We start from the raw sequence: 18891 nt of genomic DNA, 5'->3' as shown, positions 1-18891 counted from the left end.
GATTAACCTTGCCCCATTCTCAAGAAGACCCCATCCCGATAACAATAACACAAAATTAAAAACCTCGGTGATATGAAAAGAAAAGCGTACCATGCACCAAATTTTCAAGAAATTAAACAATCGATGCATTATTCCAATCGAACGGTATATACATAAGTAAACACCTATACGATGTATCCCAAGTTCTGAAGGCGTAACTACTTACCTGAAGTCACAACCAACACATCAAGACACTCTCAAACAATAGTAAGACTGGATTCGAACCTCTCACCTTAATTCGGAAAAAGCTGGTTTTTGCCTCGAAAAGCGTGTTACACCTCGAAAATCGTGTAGTTCCTTTCTTCTAATAGTCAAGTCGTCCCCTGATTGCCATTATGACTATAGAAATTAATATTTCTATTTTTCCCATCCTTATCTCAATTTTCCTTATTTTTTTCCTATTTTTTTTAAGCCTTTCCTTCCTTCGGAAATCCATAATAAATGCCAAACACCTATTTTCTCCAAATATTTTTTCATGAATATCCCTAAAATAATTTTACAAAAATATTAAAATTAATTTCAGAAACATACCGTGCGCCACACGCCCTCACGCGCCAAGCGAGTGGGCTGCGACTGAAGTTCGCACGTGCTGGTCACGCGCCTCGTCTTCTCCAACTTCCTTCTCTGGCGACGGAGGTCTGCAACAACTTCAAACGGCCAAACAACTTATATGGCCTTGAAGCTCTTGAGGAGGCGATCCTAGGGGTACCCTCTATCGTCGGAAAAATCCACCTGAAAGGCCTCAAACGGCCATTTACAGGGTCGGCTCTGGCGAAACCCGATTTTCCGGCCAAGCTTCTGAAACCCCTTAAAACCTACACCAAAACCTCCCAAATTCTCCAGAAAAACTCCCTAGCACTCGAGGAACAAAAGCCCCTTATTCCCAAGGCTCAATTCTTCCTGAAACACGACCAACCATCTTCGATTTTGTTTTGAAACCCTCGGCCATTCGAACCCTATTTATACCCGATTTCGACCGGTTCTTCGACCAATAGGAAGCTTTCCTACGTCCTAAGCTTCGAATATGATCATTAAAAGCCCCAAAATCAAACCAAATCGCGATGAAATTGCTTCGAAATTTTCGGACAAATTCAGTTTTTCTTTAAAAATTAATTCCCACCGATTTGCTATAGATCTCGGCCAATAGCTAGGTTCAATCGAACCATCATGGCCTGGAGATCATTTTGATACCCTTTGCAAGTTCCGACGACAGCCGCCGCAAAGTTGGTGATTTGCAGGTTTCACACCCAACTTTCGATAATTCCACTTCCACCCCCTAAACTTTGATATTTCACGATTCTGCCCATTTCACTCAAACCCTAGACTTCTCACCTATTCCATTAAACCCCTCAAGTTTAGAATGTGTAAATAAACCCTTAAAAGTCTAGAAAAATCCTCGTTTTGACCACCCTCCACCAATTTCTAGATTCTGCACTTTAGCCCCGAATGCCCCTAATTGTAAAATTTTAACCCAAAACCTTTGCAAATCTCTCAATTTTGACATCCCATAATTCTTTGAACATTTTTACCCTCCAAGTTTCATCGTGGTTTTGTCTCTTGCCTTTTCGTTCAAGTTTTGAATATTACACATTGGCCCGAAACTTTGACAAATTTCATTTTGATCCATCAACTTCCAAAAATACCCTTAATATTAATTACTGGATATTACACATACACAAAAAATTAAGAACAACGGAAGTGAAGCTAAACACATGCATGCACTACGGGTACCCCGTTAGCACAGCGATCACATGATAAATAAATGAATACAGACTCCTGTGCCAACATACACGAGACACGAGAAATGACATGGCACAGTCGAAAATAATAGAGTAAATTCTACTTAGACATCAGAGTTGACAGGGACTGACGAGACTGCCTGTACACCATACCGACACTGCTGCTAGAAGCTGACTCCCTTGCCCATGGCCCACGCCGCCACTACCTGGAATGATGGAAAAACAAAGTGAGTCGAGAGACACAGCAAGCGTAAGGAAAGAAAGGCTGAAGGCTGCACAAAATCAGAAAACTCTCCCTAGAATAAACCCCCAGGTACACACAAGTCATGAGACGCTACAACACAATAGCATAACATAATAAAAGCACATACCGGTTCTTGGGGCCCACACAAGACACACTGCACCCAAGTCTCATACCAACTTACTGTTGTCCGGAAAGGCAACATAAATCTCCACAAACCTGCGCGCGCTGTCCCGGGTCGATACTCCCGTCACCCGTCCATGTCGGTACTCCCGACACCCGAGCCATAGGCTCCCTCGGAACAGTACTCCTGTCCGAGAACTAAATACTACCAATAACCATGCAATGCACATAACAATGTAATGGCGTAGTGAGCATCAACGTGATACACTGGCGCCCATACATCCAGGCATCAGGTCATGCTCCACCCACATAGTAAATCACACGCGATGCATATGCCCATGCTGGATGCAACCTAACCAAGCTAGAATGTCCGTGTCCAAGCATACTCAATAAATGAATATCCCAACATACAACCCGTACCCATGTGCATATCAAATCATGAACAGTAATATAATAAATCTAAACGTGCAGTAAATTACAAACTGGTAGAGCTAGTCAGCAGTGTCCGGCACTGGTCAACGGCCAGTAACTAGGAGTGTCCACCCGACGGTCCACTTTAGGGCCATACTATAGTCTACCCCAACGTCACCAACAACCGACCCCTGCCCCACTACTCGATAGCTCAACCGAACCATAAATAAATCTGAGAAAAACCTTAAATAAACCCGCACGTCTAGGAACCTAGTCCCCAGGCTGGTTCAGCATCATTCCCAAAAGGAGTGGGGGCGGTACAAACCCCCATAGGCTCACAACGAATAAAATTCTAGAAGCCTCGGATTTAATTTAAATTAAAACAAATGAAGAATAATTCAACAAATAAGGCTAGGTGCCGAATTAAAGTAAGGGAGGGGATAAAATACGAGAAATCGCGGAGTCTTTCACGGGAATTAAAAATCATGAAGAGATGGTTAGAAGCTTGCCTTTACATGACCGTTTCTTGCTCTTCTTGCACTCCCGCTGCGAAGTAAAACGTTTAATAGCGATTAATAAAACCATGGCTCGCATTAATTAAATCTAACCGTGTAATATAAATAATTTAACCGTCTAAAATCCTACATAGGCGCACATCAAATAAAATCCCAATAAATCTCATATTTATTTTAAATTAAATCACGCCAATAACATCTTCCATTTATATATCTAATTAATACGCGATACCGAAACAAATTAAGGGAAGACGAGGGGTTCACCAAATGGAAAGAGATCGTAAGGGTAGAAGGAGCTTGTCTCGTTTAAGCTGATTACAGCGTTTCCATGCTTAAACACCACCAAAATAATACACGCTACAAATTCGCATAAACTCTCAAAATTAATAAAATTGGACCAAAAACGAAATTTCAACCGTGGAATATGAATAATTTAGCCATATAAAAATTCTTAAACATATAACACCTCAAATAATTTTTACCCACATACCTGATTAGCTTTCACGCTGAAAAAATCCCAAAAGTCATTTATTTTTCCTTTATTTTTCTTTTCTTTCCTTTCTTTTCTTTTCCTTCTTTTCTTTCTTTCATTTTCTTCCTTCTTCTTACTTTTTTCTTCTTCCCCCCTGCAACGTCTGCGCCTACATCTCTTTCTTCTCTTTTCTTCTTCCTTCTTTCTTCATCTTCTTCTTCTTCTCCTCTCTTCTTCCCGCGCATAGCTGGCTCGGCGTACCAGCACAGCTGCACGCACCAGCAGCTACCCGCCGCTGCCTCATTCCTCCAGTCGCTGCCACCTCCGACCAGCGCCGCCCTCGCCGTTCGCCGCTGCTCCGCCCTCGCTGGCGCCTCTGGCCGCCATTGCCATAGGCGGCTGCACCGCTTCCACCCGCGCCTCACGCGGCCGCCGCTGCCACCCTGCTCAGTTGCCATGGCCGAGCTCTTGGCCAGCTTCCCTGCAACTCATCTCTCTCTCCTTCTATCTCTCTCCCTCTCTCTCAATCTCAATCTCTCGGCCCCCACCTCCCTCGCGAGCTCTCCCTCTCCAACTCTCACTCTCTCTTTCTCTCCTCTACTTCACAGCCACAACTCTCAATGTGAGAAAATACCAGATTTTTTTTATGCTTAGCACACGCGCACCGCCACTCATTTAAAGTAATTTAATTTAATTTAAATTAATTTAGTTTATTCTTTTATTATTATTTTCAAAATTTGAGGATATTACATATTGGAAGAGACTGGAATGCTAAGTGGCAAGCCAGCAAATACTCCCTTGGATCCTAACATAAAATTAGGACCAAGTTACAGTCCATTGGTTGATAAGGGGAGGTACTAAAGGCTAGTAGAATAGTTGATTTACCTATCTCACCCCAGGTCTGACATAGTTTTTGTTGTTATCTTGGTGAGTCAGTTCATGCATAGCCCTACTGAAGAGCATATGAATGTTGTCCAATGATTTTGTGCTATCTAAAGTCAACACCAAGAAAAGGTCTATTGTTTAAGTCAAGGCATAAATTGGGAGTTAGGGGATACACTAATACTAACTACGGAGGTTCACTTGTTGATAGGAGGTCCATTATCAGCTACTGTGTGTTTTTGAGAAAAAATTTAATGTCATGGAAAAGTAAAAACCAAGGGGTTATGGCCAAGTCTAGTGCTAAAGAAGAATTTAGGGCAATGGCCCTTGGCTTGTGTGAATTACTTTGGCTAAAAATTGTGCTAAGTGATTTGAAAATTCTTGATCATTGTCCTATGGAATTGATTTGTGACAACCAATCAACAATCAACATTGTACACAATCCGGTACAACATGATCGTACTAAGCATATTGAGATTAATTGATATTTCATCAGGCGAAACTCAAAACTCGGGTTATCAAAAAAAAAAAGAAGATAAAAGTTGGAGAGATTTGTTTGCCTTTTGTCCCTTCAGGAAATCAACTAGCTGATTTGCTTATCAAAAGTTTACCTCTCAAGCAGTTTGAAGATCTTGTAAGCAAATTGAGAATTATAGATATTCATTCACCAGTTTAAGGGACAGATGTTGAATGAGTTATAGACTCCTACCATCCTTCATAAATCAAAATAGATCGCAACCTCCAGTTATTTGGAAAGTAACATGTGCCTTTTAGAAAGTTTCTAAACTGTTTTATGTATCTTTTGTTTTCTTGTATAGTGTATAGATTATGTTTCCATTTATTTATAATTTTCTAAATGTTGTAGTTCCCTAAATCTATAGTTTTCTAAAATTGTAGTCCTCTCCACCATTAATAGAGAATGCAATCTTGTGTATATCATCAAATTTTCTAAAAATATATAGGCTATGGAAATTTGTGTTAATTTTTAGAAATTATAAGTGGTCATTTTTTTTTTTGACAAAATTCAAGAGTGTTATGTGAAATTTATACTACAATAATATATCATTAATATTTGATAAAAAAAATTATAAGCAAATCAAACATCTAAAAATAGGTTAAGAATAATTTTATGTAAAATATTTTTACATAAATTAGTTTTAAGTTTGAAATTGCACACTTGAAAACATGGTGTTACTCTGATAATTTAACTTGAATGTTGGAGTGATCTTGGGGAACAAGTCACCAACTCTATTGCAAATACTTAGACTGAGACAAACGAGAGTGATCGGTCTTCGCATAATCACATTAATATTTGATAAAAAAAAATTATAAGCAAATCAAACATCCAAAAATAGGTTAAGAATAAATTTATGTAAAATATTTTTACACATAAATTATTTTTAATATTAAATATTTTACTTCCAAACAAATAAAATTTTCATTACTAAAATCTCAAAAAATAAAAAAATAATAAAAAAAAAAGCCAACCAGGGAGCGTAGTGGTCGGCCGAAGGCCGGCGATGGTAATTGAATTAGTGGGCCCCACACTACCCCGCCTTCGATCCACTGATGCGACTCCTAACCGGCCGGCGAGCTACAGCTGGGCGTTGATTGCCGTCCACGTTACGCTCTTTTATTGGCTGTTACTTTCACGTCATCGTACGCGTTGCCTGACCAAGTCCAGTGTGCCGCATTAGAATGTGCCAAATGCCAATCAGCCGCCGGCTTCCCTTATTGATTTCTGTTCTACTCAAATCTTTTATTCATTTAATATTCGTTTGCCTAAATTTTATATTTATACTCAAGTTGAATATTTGTAGTCACATTTTTAATATTTTATTTTATATATTATATCAATTTAAATATATAATATATCAATACAAAATATCATATAATTATAAGTATTCAATTTGAGTGTCCAAATAATATTTTTATGGTATTGTTGTTATTAAAATTAATAGTTTTGTTATTTAAGTTTAATTGGGTTTCGTAGCATAAATGTGACTAAATAATTTACATTAATTGTCTTTATCTAGTAAAAAAAAAAAATAGAGACACTGAAAAGAGTTACCAAGGTTATAAAAAAATTGGGGATATTTTAATCTTGCCAATTAAATAAATATTTAACCAAATCATGAATTAAGTTATATCAAAATCTAAGTCCAACCAAATCAAGTTTTACTAAAGCTGCATTCTCTTTATGTTTTTAATTTTTAGTTTTGAGATTTAAATTTATTTTTAATTTTTTATTTTGATAGTCTGTTTTCAAAAAATTAAAAAAATATTCTTTTTGTCATTTTGAAAAATTATTTTTTAAAATAAAAAATTAGAAAATACATTTACTTTAGAATTTGGAGAAAATTTATTTTATGATATTTTATTTAATAAATTTGATTATTAAATGATAAAATTAACTCTTTTTAATATAATTTTACTATTAAAATAAGATAAAAAATTTGATTAATAAATTATTAACATCTGATAAAACAGATACATAATAAATTTGATAATTTATATTAAATATCATTATACATAATATGTGTAATATACTTATTAATATACTATATATTATCCAATATTTTTAATTATAAAACAGATATATTATATTTTTTAAATTTTAAACAAATATATAATTTTATTTTTAAAATTTAAGAATATATTTTTCTTTTTTTCATTTTCTTTTTTAGAGCCAAAACATGAAAAATAGATTCTCTTTTCCATATTTTAGACTTAGAGATTGTTTTGGCTGAAAGTTGGGGTTTTTTACAAAATTTTTTCTTATTTTTGAAAATGACAAAGTAAATATATTTTTATTATTTTAAAAAATTAAAAACTAAAAATGACCTGAAAATAACAAAGAGCTTTTACGAATATTTTGTTGTTATGAATTGAATTTTTTTTTAAATTTATTTTGTTTTGTGATCAAAAAATTATTAGACATTTATAAGAATTATGGTTGGACTAATAAAATAACTAAATTAACTGGTTGAATGGGTCTTTTTTTTAATTTTAATTTTTAATTTTGTCTTTAAATATTAAAAAATATTATAATAATTTGAAATATTTGATATGAGATTCTTTCTATCAAGATTGTTAAAATCAAGATTTTAAATGGTATCAAAGAATGGTCCATAAAATGGAATCGTAAATTCAGATAGTAAAATTATAAGATTTTAGAGATAATTAAAAATATCCTTTAATGTATGTAAATATATGTTTAGAATGACATAATTTTATAAAAATTAATTAATATTACTTAATAACATGATTATTATAATTTACAATCGTATTTTTTATAAATAAAATACATATATGTACTTATTTCAAAATAATTTCATCTATTAATTTTAAAAATACTAAATTATATGAAATTTCTAAATATTAAGTCCATCGTTCATCTATAATCAAAATTTTAAATATTAATTTATATATAATATAAATTTCAAAATTTATCGAATTTACCAGTGTGTTTACAATATTGAATAGTAAGTTAATTCCGATTTTATGAAAATCCAAATTTATAAATGAGTTAACTTATTTAAAATTACGTCAATCGTAAACTCATACAAATTAACTCGTGAGTTTAACAACAATATTTTTTACTATTTGATTATCAACTATCATTTGGTTAATATATGAATAATTATTTGTTTAATTTTTTTTTGTGCAATTTAAATATTTGATCATGAATTTTATTTTACTTTTATCATAAATTTGTGATAATATTGTTGTATAAATTTTGTTTAACCGTAGGATAACCAAAATCACTTAATACACTTTTAAATTTATTATTTTCTTTTAATTTTTGTATCATAATTTTAATTAATATATATTTATTTTATTTTATATAAATATATCTTAATTTGATTACGGTTCAACTTTAGTCCCACTAGTAAATCATGAACCATTCCCTCTTTTTATTTGACAACGTTACTTTAGAATATTGATTTTTATGCTTAGTTTTTATTTCTCATTTACACCTTACCTTCCATGTTATCTAAATATTTCCCATTCCCATAAAAAAATAAAAAATAAAAAGGGTCTTACAAACCCCACTACTCTCAGTGCTAATAATGAGCTGCTTTCAATTTTCATCATTCTTTTGATGTAGAAGTTTAAGTTGAATTTGAGGTTATGTTTCTTTAATGATTTTCAATGGCTATGGCTATGGCTAATAATGCATAATGGGCATTCATAATAGTAATTAATTTAGTATCATTCATTCAGGTTCTACTGTCCTCTCTTCACTGCATGTAATCCACTAATCTTCACCAATCCGAAATTGACACATCAATGACATTAATTTTGGTCAAACTCTTGACTTTTTCTTGTGGTTAGTTAGGCCTAAGAGGTCTAAAGGATGACTTAAGACTTAGTCCAAATAATCTCATGGGATGGCCTCGCCACTTAGCTGGATGAGATGAGTTAGTCTAGTCTTCAGATTTGAATTCTCTCTTAATATAGTCACTGGTGAATAATATCCGAATTTACTTCTTCATTACTAAAAGAATGTGATGACGAAGCGTTCGTAAGGGAACATAATCTCAAGACTTAGTCCAAATTAAAAATATCCTTTATAATTTTTAATCACATATTGGCTGTGTATTTATTTCCATTTTCTACTCTTTGACAAGCCCTCTCAACTCCTCCAACTAAGTTATGTTATGGGTAAAAAAATCAATTTCATTTCGGAATGTGAGCCTTATAAGGTAGGTGTAAGAAGTCAACTAGCTATATGAATATCCACGTGGAGTCTATATAAATTTTATAAAAGGGTAAATTATAACCACTTTTTATGATTTGAATAATTTTTGTTGACTTTGTCGTAGATTTAGTGTTAGCATTTTAGGTCTCTGTGACATACTTTTTTGTTACGTTAAAAAGGCTTAAGGCACAAATGCCCCTCAATTCGGAATTGTGCCCCTGAATTTAAAAGGGGATCTATTCTATTTCTTAAGTTTAATATTGAAACATATTACATACTTCAAATTAGAATTTTAGACTTATCATACACTTCATTATTTAATTAACACCACACGTAAAATCTTGCACGATTGAGAAGTGTAAGCGTTAAAATAGGTTTATCTATTTTTCTGTCCATCCATCTTTTCTGTCATCATCATTTGGTCTCCTTCTCTTCGGTCTCTCTTTTCCACCAAGACCCATTTCTACCATCGTCGTTGCAGTTGTCACAATCGCCGTTTTGATTGCCATCGTTGTCACTTCCACTTTCTTCACTCTTTCGTCATTCCAACCATTCGACTCTAATCACCGCCCTTATTTGTTGTTGATGTCCTTACATTTTCAATTGCAATGACTTGGCTTCTTCTCTAATTCTGTCTTCTCCATCTTTTTTTCTCTCATTCAATCCCTTATTTGTTCTTCTCTTCATACATATATATATATATATAAGTGCACGGCCACCCTACCTCCCCCAACTCTAATTCTCCTTTAATTGCAATTCTCCTCCCCAATTGTCACTACTTCTATCTTTTAATGTTAATTTATCAATTAATTCCTAATTAATAATATGAAAGCAAATGGTTGGAACGATGATATATATATAAAGATATATATATAATATATATACATATAGAGACAGTGACTAAAGACAAACAGTTAAAACGAAAAAGGTGGAAGTGTTGATGTAGCAGTGGCCGCAACGACAACGATGGTGACTACAACGATGGCAGCGGCGACGAGTCTTGATGTAAAACAGTGATAGAAAAGAAGATGATCAAATGATGACAACGGCAAAAAGGAGAGAGAGAGAAAGAGATTGATGGTATGAAAAAAGTGATCCATTGTCACGTAGCAACATTTTATTTGTTATTATTGCACAATCAACACGTGAATCACTTCTAAGGTTGTAATTTTTTATTTTGTCCAAATGTGTGTATGCCATTCACACATATTTGAGATTTTATATATGTAATAAAATTAAAATTTAAGAAACATGATAGATTTTCATTTAAGTTCAGGATACAAATGATTAAAAGTCCCGAATCCAGGGTGCAATTGTGCGGTTAAAAAAATTGCTTAATTTCATCTATCTAGCAGAGTGAAAGTTCCAAAAAGCAAGGGCATTATGGTCACATAAAAATGCTTAATCTGGTGGGTTAGTGGTTTAAGATATATATATATATATATTTGAACAATCATGCATAGAAAATGTCACATCTTCCCCTACCCACCCGCCCTCTAAGTCCATCACCTACTACTCTGTACACTACACAGACCCAATTCTCATTCTTCATAATTCACTTTATTACATGACAAATTTTTTACTATTGTCTCAAAAAGGCTTTGAGGGTATCATTTCCATTACTACTAACTTAGCATTCTAACATCATTTAAACCATAGTCTCCTCCTCCCGTTTCTTCTCCTTTGCCAAGTTAACAATGATATATGATAAGAGGCCAATTTCAAAAGATACTTTCTTACCAAATTAAGTTAGTTCTAGAAGGAGACTTCTGAGGGTGACTTACACATTTTTATACATCTCTTGATTTTATTGACTCCATGAAAATGTTTTAATAAATAAAGTAAATCCTCAACTACACTTTAATAGTCACATATCATAAATTCATTCACCTCTTAAACTTAGATAAACATGTGACTAAAAATTATGTGTGCAAAATCTAAAAAAAATAATATGTAAAAATTTTCAAAATTCAAATACAAGACCTATCACCTACAATATTTAATTTAATTATTTATCTTTAATTGTCTTTCTATATATACATGTTTTATCTATACATATTCATATTCTACATAAATATGTTTTTGAAAGTGGAGTTCAAAATCAAGAACAAAACCATCCCCACAAGAAGAAGGAAAGGATGATAATAGAGTGGAAAGTTGGAACTCCAAAAGGGTATTATGGTCCCATAAGACAAATAAAGCAAAATAATAAGTAATTAGTCATAGCCTTGCGCCATGATCCATCCACCACACTTTCTTCCCCTCTTCCTATTACTCGGTTTGCAATGGTGAGAGAGATCTTTATCCTCTTCTCTTTACTTTATTTCCCAAAAAATAAAATAATAATAATAATTCTATCTATTTAAAAACCAACCTTCCTCAATCGAGCCTTTCCAAAGACAAGAATTAAAAAAGAATTTCAAATCAATCTCTCTCTCTCTCTCCCCAACCTTTCCAACAAGAATTTCTCAACTTCTTTACATTGCCCACCTGTTCTTCACAGCCATTCTCTTTCTCATCCACCTTCGAATTCAGCCAATTTCCTCACATGGATTTCTTCCCCCACCTACAAAAACCCTTATAAAATTCACTTGTTTCAGGATCATTCATTTCTTAGTTCTTACCCGATATCATCTAAGCAAGTCGAGCCAAATCCCACAAAACCCATCAAATTTCACCCAAATCCCTCATCCCGGTCTCCCCCCAATCCTCCAATTCCAAAGGCTTTTGTAGATACTCGGAGCACCGGCCGACTCCTATCCTATCCTATGGGTCCGACGGAGGATCCAAAGACGGCCTTGGTGAGTCAACTCTTCAGGGCCATACGCGACATTTCGGGTTCTCCCGAGTGTCGGGGCCCGTCGAAGAAGATGTACAGCAATTTGGTGCGTAGGGTAAAGCTGTTGAGCCCTCTGTTCGAGGAATTGATGGACGGTGAGGACGACGAGCTCGGAGAGGAAGAGGTTCGAGGGTTGGAGTTGTTGAAGGTCACTTTTGATTCGGCCAGGGAGCTTCTCCGATCCGTCAACGAGGGCAGCAAGCTCTTTCAGGTACTTTGAATTTTTTGTTTCATATGTTTTCCCCTCGTTTCGGGTTTTGATCGTGGTTGTCTCGGATTGTAATTTGTGTTGGAACCGGCTTGTTTGGTTGTTGAGAAAGTAGCGAAGAAAATAAAATTCCGCAACCATGTTTGATCACTTGAAATCGACAAACAGAGGGTTCTTAGTTTATTTAACTTGATTCTTCTGCTAATTTCCGGGCAACTGATGAATGTTTTAGGTTCAAATTACAAGTCTAATTGTCGAGAGAGAGTGAGAGAATTGAGAAGATGTTTAAAACAAAGAGCCTATTTGGTTTTTGGTTTGACAAACTGATTTCTGATTTTAGAATCGGTTTAACACGAGAATGCATTTGGTGGAACAAAATATTCCAACTTTATGAAATATTAAAAACAAAGGTTTCTTCCTACTGGTTCTAAAAACTCATTATATGCTTGGCAAAAAAAAGAAAACCATGCAACCAAAGATGCGTTGTTCCAAGAATTTTGAGTGTTTTGGGTTTCGTAGGAGCTTGGAGAACATAACCAGACTTGCTTGAGACGATTTTATAGATTTTGAATTGCAACTGGAATTCTAAAATTTATACTCAAAAAGTCAAAATGATGTTACTGTTAAGGCAAAATGCAGATTAGAGAGAACAAATCGACAGTGCCTCTGAGCTTCAGTGATAAAATTGTGTAAATTTGTCACCAAAAAAACTGGTAATTTTGAGTCTCAATTTTCTTTATCCGTATGGGTTCATTTAGACATGTCAGAATTATTTGAATTTTTATAATGGAGTTCAAATGCAGGATATTTTTGTCATGGTTTGATTTCAAACTCAACTTCAGGATGTGCATTGTTTTGAACTTTGATTGTTTTAATCAGCTTTCCTGGTGACTTTAGGATAATGATTTGGTGGAACTAAGGTATAATATTTCTAAAAAAGGCTATGAGAAAACCTATTGTCATCATCTGAACAAGAATGGCCATCCTAAGCCAAAAGATTTAGGATTTATAGTTTCTGAGTGTCTATTTATGGCTTGGCGTTCTTAATCTGGAGGATGATGACAACTCATTTATGAAGTTCTAGTATACTATTATGCACAAGTTATATCATCTTCAGCCAGAACTTGGCCTTTTAGGCATATGAGAAAGGATTCTCTTATCCCAGCCACACGAGCATAACAATGGCAGTACAAGTTTTGGATAATACAAAGTAGTTTTAGTTTCTAAGGGCTGGTTTGATTACACTTTTGTTTTCAATTTTTTGTTTTTGTTTTCAAAATTTTGGAAACAAAAACAGAAAACTCTGTTTTATTACCTATTTTTATTTTCAAAAATTTAACACACAAAAAACCTGTTTTCGTGTTCTGTTTTTGTTTTCACTTTTCAATTTCACTCAATGTTTCACTGACATTGATGTTGAACAACCACCACCAATTTGATCCTCACAAAAGATGTCCAACAAGTTGGCTTAGCTCGACTGGGACCAACCTATAGCTTGGCAGACTGAGCCTATCATGCTCATTTTATTTTACTATTTTTAAACTATGATACATGAACTTGAAAATAACTTTCACCTTAAAATTAAAATCAACATATCTTGTATGTTTGAATCAATTTATATTTTTAGCGCCATGTAATGACTACAAAATGGTTGTAAACTAGTCATGTTCTAACTTCTAAGGTAATTGCTATCAAAATTAATGTTGTAAATCCCATAGAATTGTTGTTTCTAGCAATCAGATCGAGGTGATCACGTCAACCCGTTTGACATCTCTACTCTTTACCCATAAACCAACATTCAACTATTGCCTATAATTTGACTTATTGCTCACTTTTAAACTGATATGTTTTTACACTAAACAACTTGTTTAGCTTTCATTTTTTAAAATTTCGAAAATTAACAGCATTTATCAAATGAGATGCTCAGTTTTCATTCTTTTAAACAAAAAACAAAAACTAAACATAAAAAACTAAAAACAAAAACTGAAAATTGACAACTCTCTTAAATGGGTCTTAACTCTTTCTTTTATGTGTATGTAAGACTAAGGGCCTGTTTGGTGTTGTTTTGTTGCATTGTGTTATGGAAGCAATGTTGATAAAAATAGTGTTCAGTAACTAAGTGCAATTAGTGTTATTAAAGGTGCACCTAGGTGCGTGCCTAGGCTCAAGGCGCACCTTGGCCACCTAGAATGCTTCCAGGCGGGTGCACACTAGTAAGGTGTGCCTAGGCCGTGCGTCTGGACCTTTTTAACTATTTTTTAGTTTCTTTATTTTACTATTAATTACTTTATTTAATTTTTTGCTGTTTAGGGTTTATATTTATTGTTTTTACTACAAATTTGACAATGAGTAAAAAGGCTACTACTTCAAATGCTCCATTTGAATTTGAACTTGATGAAGATGGAGAGGGAGATGATGTGGAAGAAGAGGATATTAGAGATGATACTTCTAATGATGAAAATATGGAAATGTTTGATCTTGACGAGCAGCATGATTTTTAGATTATTTAAAATGCATAATTACTTAATCTTAATTAAGATTTAAGACCTATAAATTGTTTAAGATTTAATTTAACTTGACTTAAAGACTTTTAAATTGTATCTTTTGGCATTTTTTGTTGTTATTTCATTAATATATGATGACTTTTTTAATTTTCTTGATAACATGCTTGTGAATATGTTATTAGGAGTTATGACCTATTTTATACCTTATTCTTCAACTAGGAAATATATTTTTCATTTTTTTTAGTTAGCATGAGTCTAGTTCCATCAGGCCCACGTCTCACCTTGCGCCTTAGTGCACATTGGGCCTTTAATAACACTAAGTGCAATGTCTTGTTTATTAATATTTAAATCAAGTAGTAAGTGTTTGGTTAAGATTTTACTGTTGTATTATAAATTTGTAAAAGAATTTTAAAAAAGTCCAAATTACCAAAAAATTCCTGAATTTTGTCCTGTGTATCAACTATATAATAAACTTTTTTTTTTTTTATCAAATATATACTTGAACTTTCATAATTGTGACAATTACATGATACTATTAAATTCAAATTAATGGAACAACTCTCCATCTAAAAATTAAATTTTTTATTTCTACAAAAATGCATCAAAAAAAAAAAAAAGGAGAAATTTAAAAAAAAAAAGGCAAAAGGTTCAGTATTTTTTTGGAAAAAAATAAAAAATCTGAAAAATTATGTTCTTCTTCCCTATCTTGCCCATGGAACTGAATGCCCACTGTGTGTATATGGCATATTGTCTTCTTGATTTGCCAACTCTTCTTCTTCTTTTTCCTCTTCTTCTTCACTGTGCTCACACATGCACACGTGCATGCACTCGCACACACAACACATATAGAGAGAAAGATAGCAGATCTGGGTTCAGCGTCCCTAGATATGGAGCGTGCACACACATTTATAGATATATAAACATATATATATATATATATATACAGAGAGAGAGAGGATGATGATGACAGAAGGGTTTTGCCGATGGATAGTGGCCCACAATTTTGACAATGGGGAAGAACCATAATTTTTTAGATTTTTTATTTTTCAGAAAATACTGAATCTTTTGCTTCTTTTTTTTTTGAATTTTCTCATTTTTCTGAGTTTTTGATTAATTTTTGTAAAAATAAAAAATTTAATTTTTGGATGGAAAGTTTCTTTGTTAATTTGAATTTGACAGTGTTATATAATTGCTACAGTTATGAAATCTCAAATATATATTTTATAAAAGTTAAAGTTCATTATATTTTTTTGGTAATTTGGCCATAAAAAACACTGGTGTATTAAATAGCTATTATGGTAAGTGACATTATTATGAAGAAAGAGGACAGTTATAAAAGGAAATAGTTTTTTAATGATAGTGGGTCTCACTGAAAGCAACTGTGCTTTTGATAAAAAGCAATGGGTCATGTACCTTTGTTTAAAAGCAGCCTAACCTGCTTTTTTAGAAGAAGTATTTGTGCTATAAAAGAAAAGTTACACTTAATCAAACGCTACTTTTCTAAAATTTTTGTTAAAAAATTGTTGAACTTTAAAACCACAACATACTAGAGAGGCTCTAAGGGACTTGCGATATGATATTCTTTTGCACTTGGGCCATCTCTTTGTCTTACAGAAATGTCTCTTTCTCTAATTAAGAATTATGTTTTAAGGTAAGCTCTATTTGCATGTCACAGGCTCTGCAAAGGGACAGAATTGGAGGTGATTTCTTACGAGTGGCAGAGCAAATTGAGGAAGCACTGAGCCAAATCCCTTGTGATAAACTCAATATATCAGAGGAAGTTAAAGAGCAGGTGGTATTTTAGGATCAATGTTTTTGAGGATTGAGGATTGTTGATTGCTAACAATAAAAGTTCATTTGTTAACTGCAGATTGAACTCGTGCATACTCAATTTAAAAGGGCTAAAGGAAGAATGGACTCACCTGATGTATTACTAGATAACGATTTAGTCTTGGCACAAAGGGAGAAAGAATCTGACCCTGCAATCCTGAAACGGCTTTCAGAGAAGCTGAATCTGAGGACCATAAATGATCTGGATATAGAGTCACGGGCTATCCATGATATGGATATCTCATGCGGTGGAGTTCCTGGGGATTGCTTTGACAAGATGATGTTTCTGCTTCATAAGTTGAAGGGTTTTGTAGCCATTGGAAGCCCCAACTATGATACAATGGAAGTTGAAAAGGGCTCGATGAAGCATAGATCTCCTGTCATCCCAGATGATTTCCGGTGCCCTATATCTCTTGAACTGATGAAGGATCCTGTTATTGTCTCGACTGGACAGGTTAATATAATTGGCGTCTTCCCTTTATTTTTTAGGGTTCTGTTTGGTTGCTGCATTAGTAGCTGCCATTTGACAAATGTTTTTGCTTCCTTTTGCAGACATACGAAAGATCATGCATTCAGAAGTGGCTTGATGCAGGGCACAAGACTTGCCCCAAAACTCAGCAGACACTGCTGCACACAGCCTTAACACCAAACTACGTTTTGAAGAGTCTAATTGGTTTATGGTGCGAGAGCAATGGTGTCCAATTGCCTAAACAGCAAGGGAAATGTGGAAACAAAAGATCAGGGGTTGGTGGTGGTTCGGACTGTGATCGAGCTGCTATTAATACCTTGATAAATAAACTTGCAAATGGTAATCCAGAACAACAAAGAGCGGCTGCAGGTGAGCTCAGGTTGCTGGCAAAGAGAAATGCAGATAATCGAGTATGTATTGCTGAGGCGGGAGCTATTCCACTTCTTGTAGACCTGTTGTCGTCCACAGATTCTCGGACCCAGGAACATGCTGTTACAGCACTTCTGAACCTTTCCATTAATGAGGCTAACAAGGGAACTATCGTAAATGCAGGAGCTATACCCGATATAGTAGATGTCTTGAAAAAAGGCAGCATGGAAGCTAGAGAAAATGCGGCTGCAACCCTCTTTAGCTTATCGGTTGTAGATGAGAACAAGGTAGCAATTGGAGCAGCCGGGGCTATCCCAGCTCTTATAGATTTGCTCTGTAATGGGACTCCAAGAGGAAAGAAAGATGCTGCCACAGCTATCTTTAACCTTTCAATCTACCAAGGAAACAAAGTTAGGGCTGTAAGGGCAGGGATCGTGGTACCACTGATGAGATTGCTCAAGGATGCCGGGGGAGGAATGGTGGACGAGGCACTAGCAATTCTAGCCATACTTGCAAGCCATCAAGAAGGGAAAGTTGCAATTGGTCAGGCTGAGCCGATCCCGGTTCTGTTAGAGGTGGTAAGGACTGGTTCACCTCGTAACCGGGAGAATGCTGCAGCTGTCCTATGGTCATTATGCACGGGTGATATTCTGTATCTGAAAAAAGCATTGGAGCTTGGAGCAGAAGAACCATTGAAAGAACTCTCGGAGAATGGCACCGATAGAGCCAGGAGAAAAGCTGCAAGTGTGTTAGAACTGCTCCAACGAGTTGAGGTGGAAGCCAAAGTGTGCGCTCAAGGTTAAATGTTTTGGCAAAGTTTCTTCTGCGGTTATAATGATTGATTCAAAGTAGACAAAAGGAATTTTGTGGCAGAGGGATGGGGCATCTCCATGAATCATATGCATTTGTAGTTGGGTAATTTCAGTGTTTTGGCAAGGTTTTCTGTACAGAAGGTGAGTGAATGGAATGTACGTAGGATGGGGGAATAGTCAGAAGAAGCCAGCAATCTGTTTAAAATTCTGACGCCGACTATAGTACCACTCAGGCTGCTTGTCCAGCAGCTTCAAGCTGTATTGATTATTGCATTTTGTATTTGGAAAATTAAGATTTGTTGTAACATAGTGCCTGTGAGCATCACAGAAGAATGTTTTGAGATTATGTTATTTTGTGATTTGGTCTTATAGGAAACTACACACAATCTTCTCAAATAAATAAAACTCAACTCAGTTTTCCAGATTTCAAAACCATTTTAGCAATTTCATCTGAGAATGCTGCTCCACTTCACTAGAGGAGGAATTTCCTTGAGATGGAAGGCACTGAACTTGAAATCACAATTGCAGGCCAAACATAGTAAATACAAAGAGGGCATTACCTCCAAAACAGAAAATGAAATGCCCTAATGATTTTGTACGTACGACACCGATGGAGGAACAACATTGAAAGATGAAAATGGCATTTGGTTGAAATCCGCAGAGGACATTATTGATGTCATCCCAAGGTCTCAATGTATGTTGCGGTTAAGGTATTCCATCAATCAAGTCAAAT

General features: G+C 34.7%; 1 protein-coding gene across 1 annotated transcript; it reads left to right on the top strand.

Annotated features, from left to right (window-relative positions):
- The first annotated feature begins 11523 nt into the window (after positions 1-11523).
- Positions 11524-18580, top strand: LOC127806587 (U-box domain-containing protein 14). The gene is made up of 4 exons (XM_052343970.1): positions 11524-12177; positions 16354-16470; positions 16549-16962; positions 17061-18580. The coding sequence occupies exons 1-4, from the start codon at positions 11896-11898 to the stop codon at positions 18147-18149; spliced, it is 1902 nt and encodes a 633-aa protein (XP_052199930.1). The 5' UTR covers positions 11524-11895; the 3' UTR covers positions 18150-18580.
- Positions 18581-18891: the final 311 nt, after the last annotated feature.

Source organism: Diospyros lotus, chromosome 7, assembly GCF_014633365.1.
Source record: "Diospyros lotus cultivar Yz01 chromosome 7, ASM1463336v1, whole genome shotgun sequence".
NCBI lineage: Eukaryota > Viridiplantae > Streptophyta > Magnoliopsida > Ericales > Ebenaceae > Diospyros > Diospyros lotus.
This window is presented reverse-complemented; position numbering and strand designations above follow the sequence as displayed.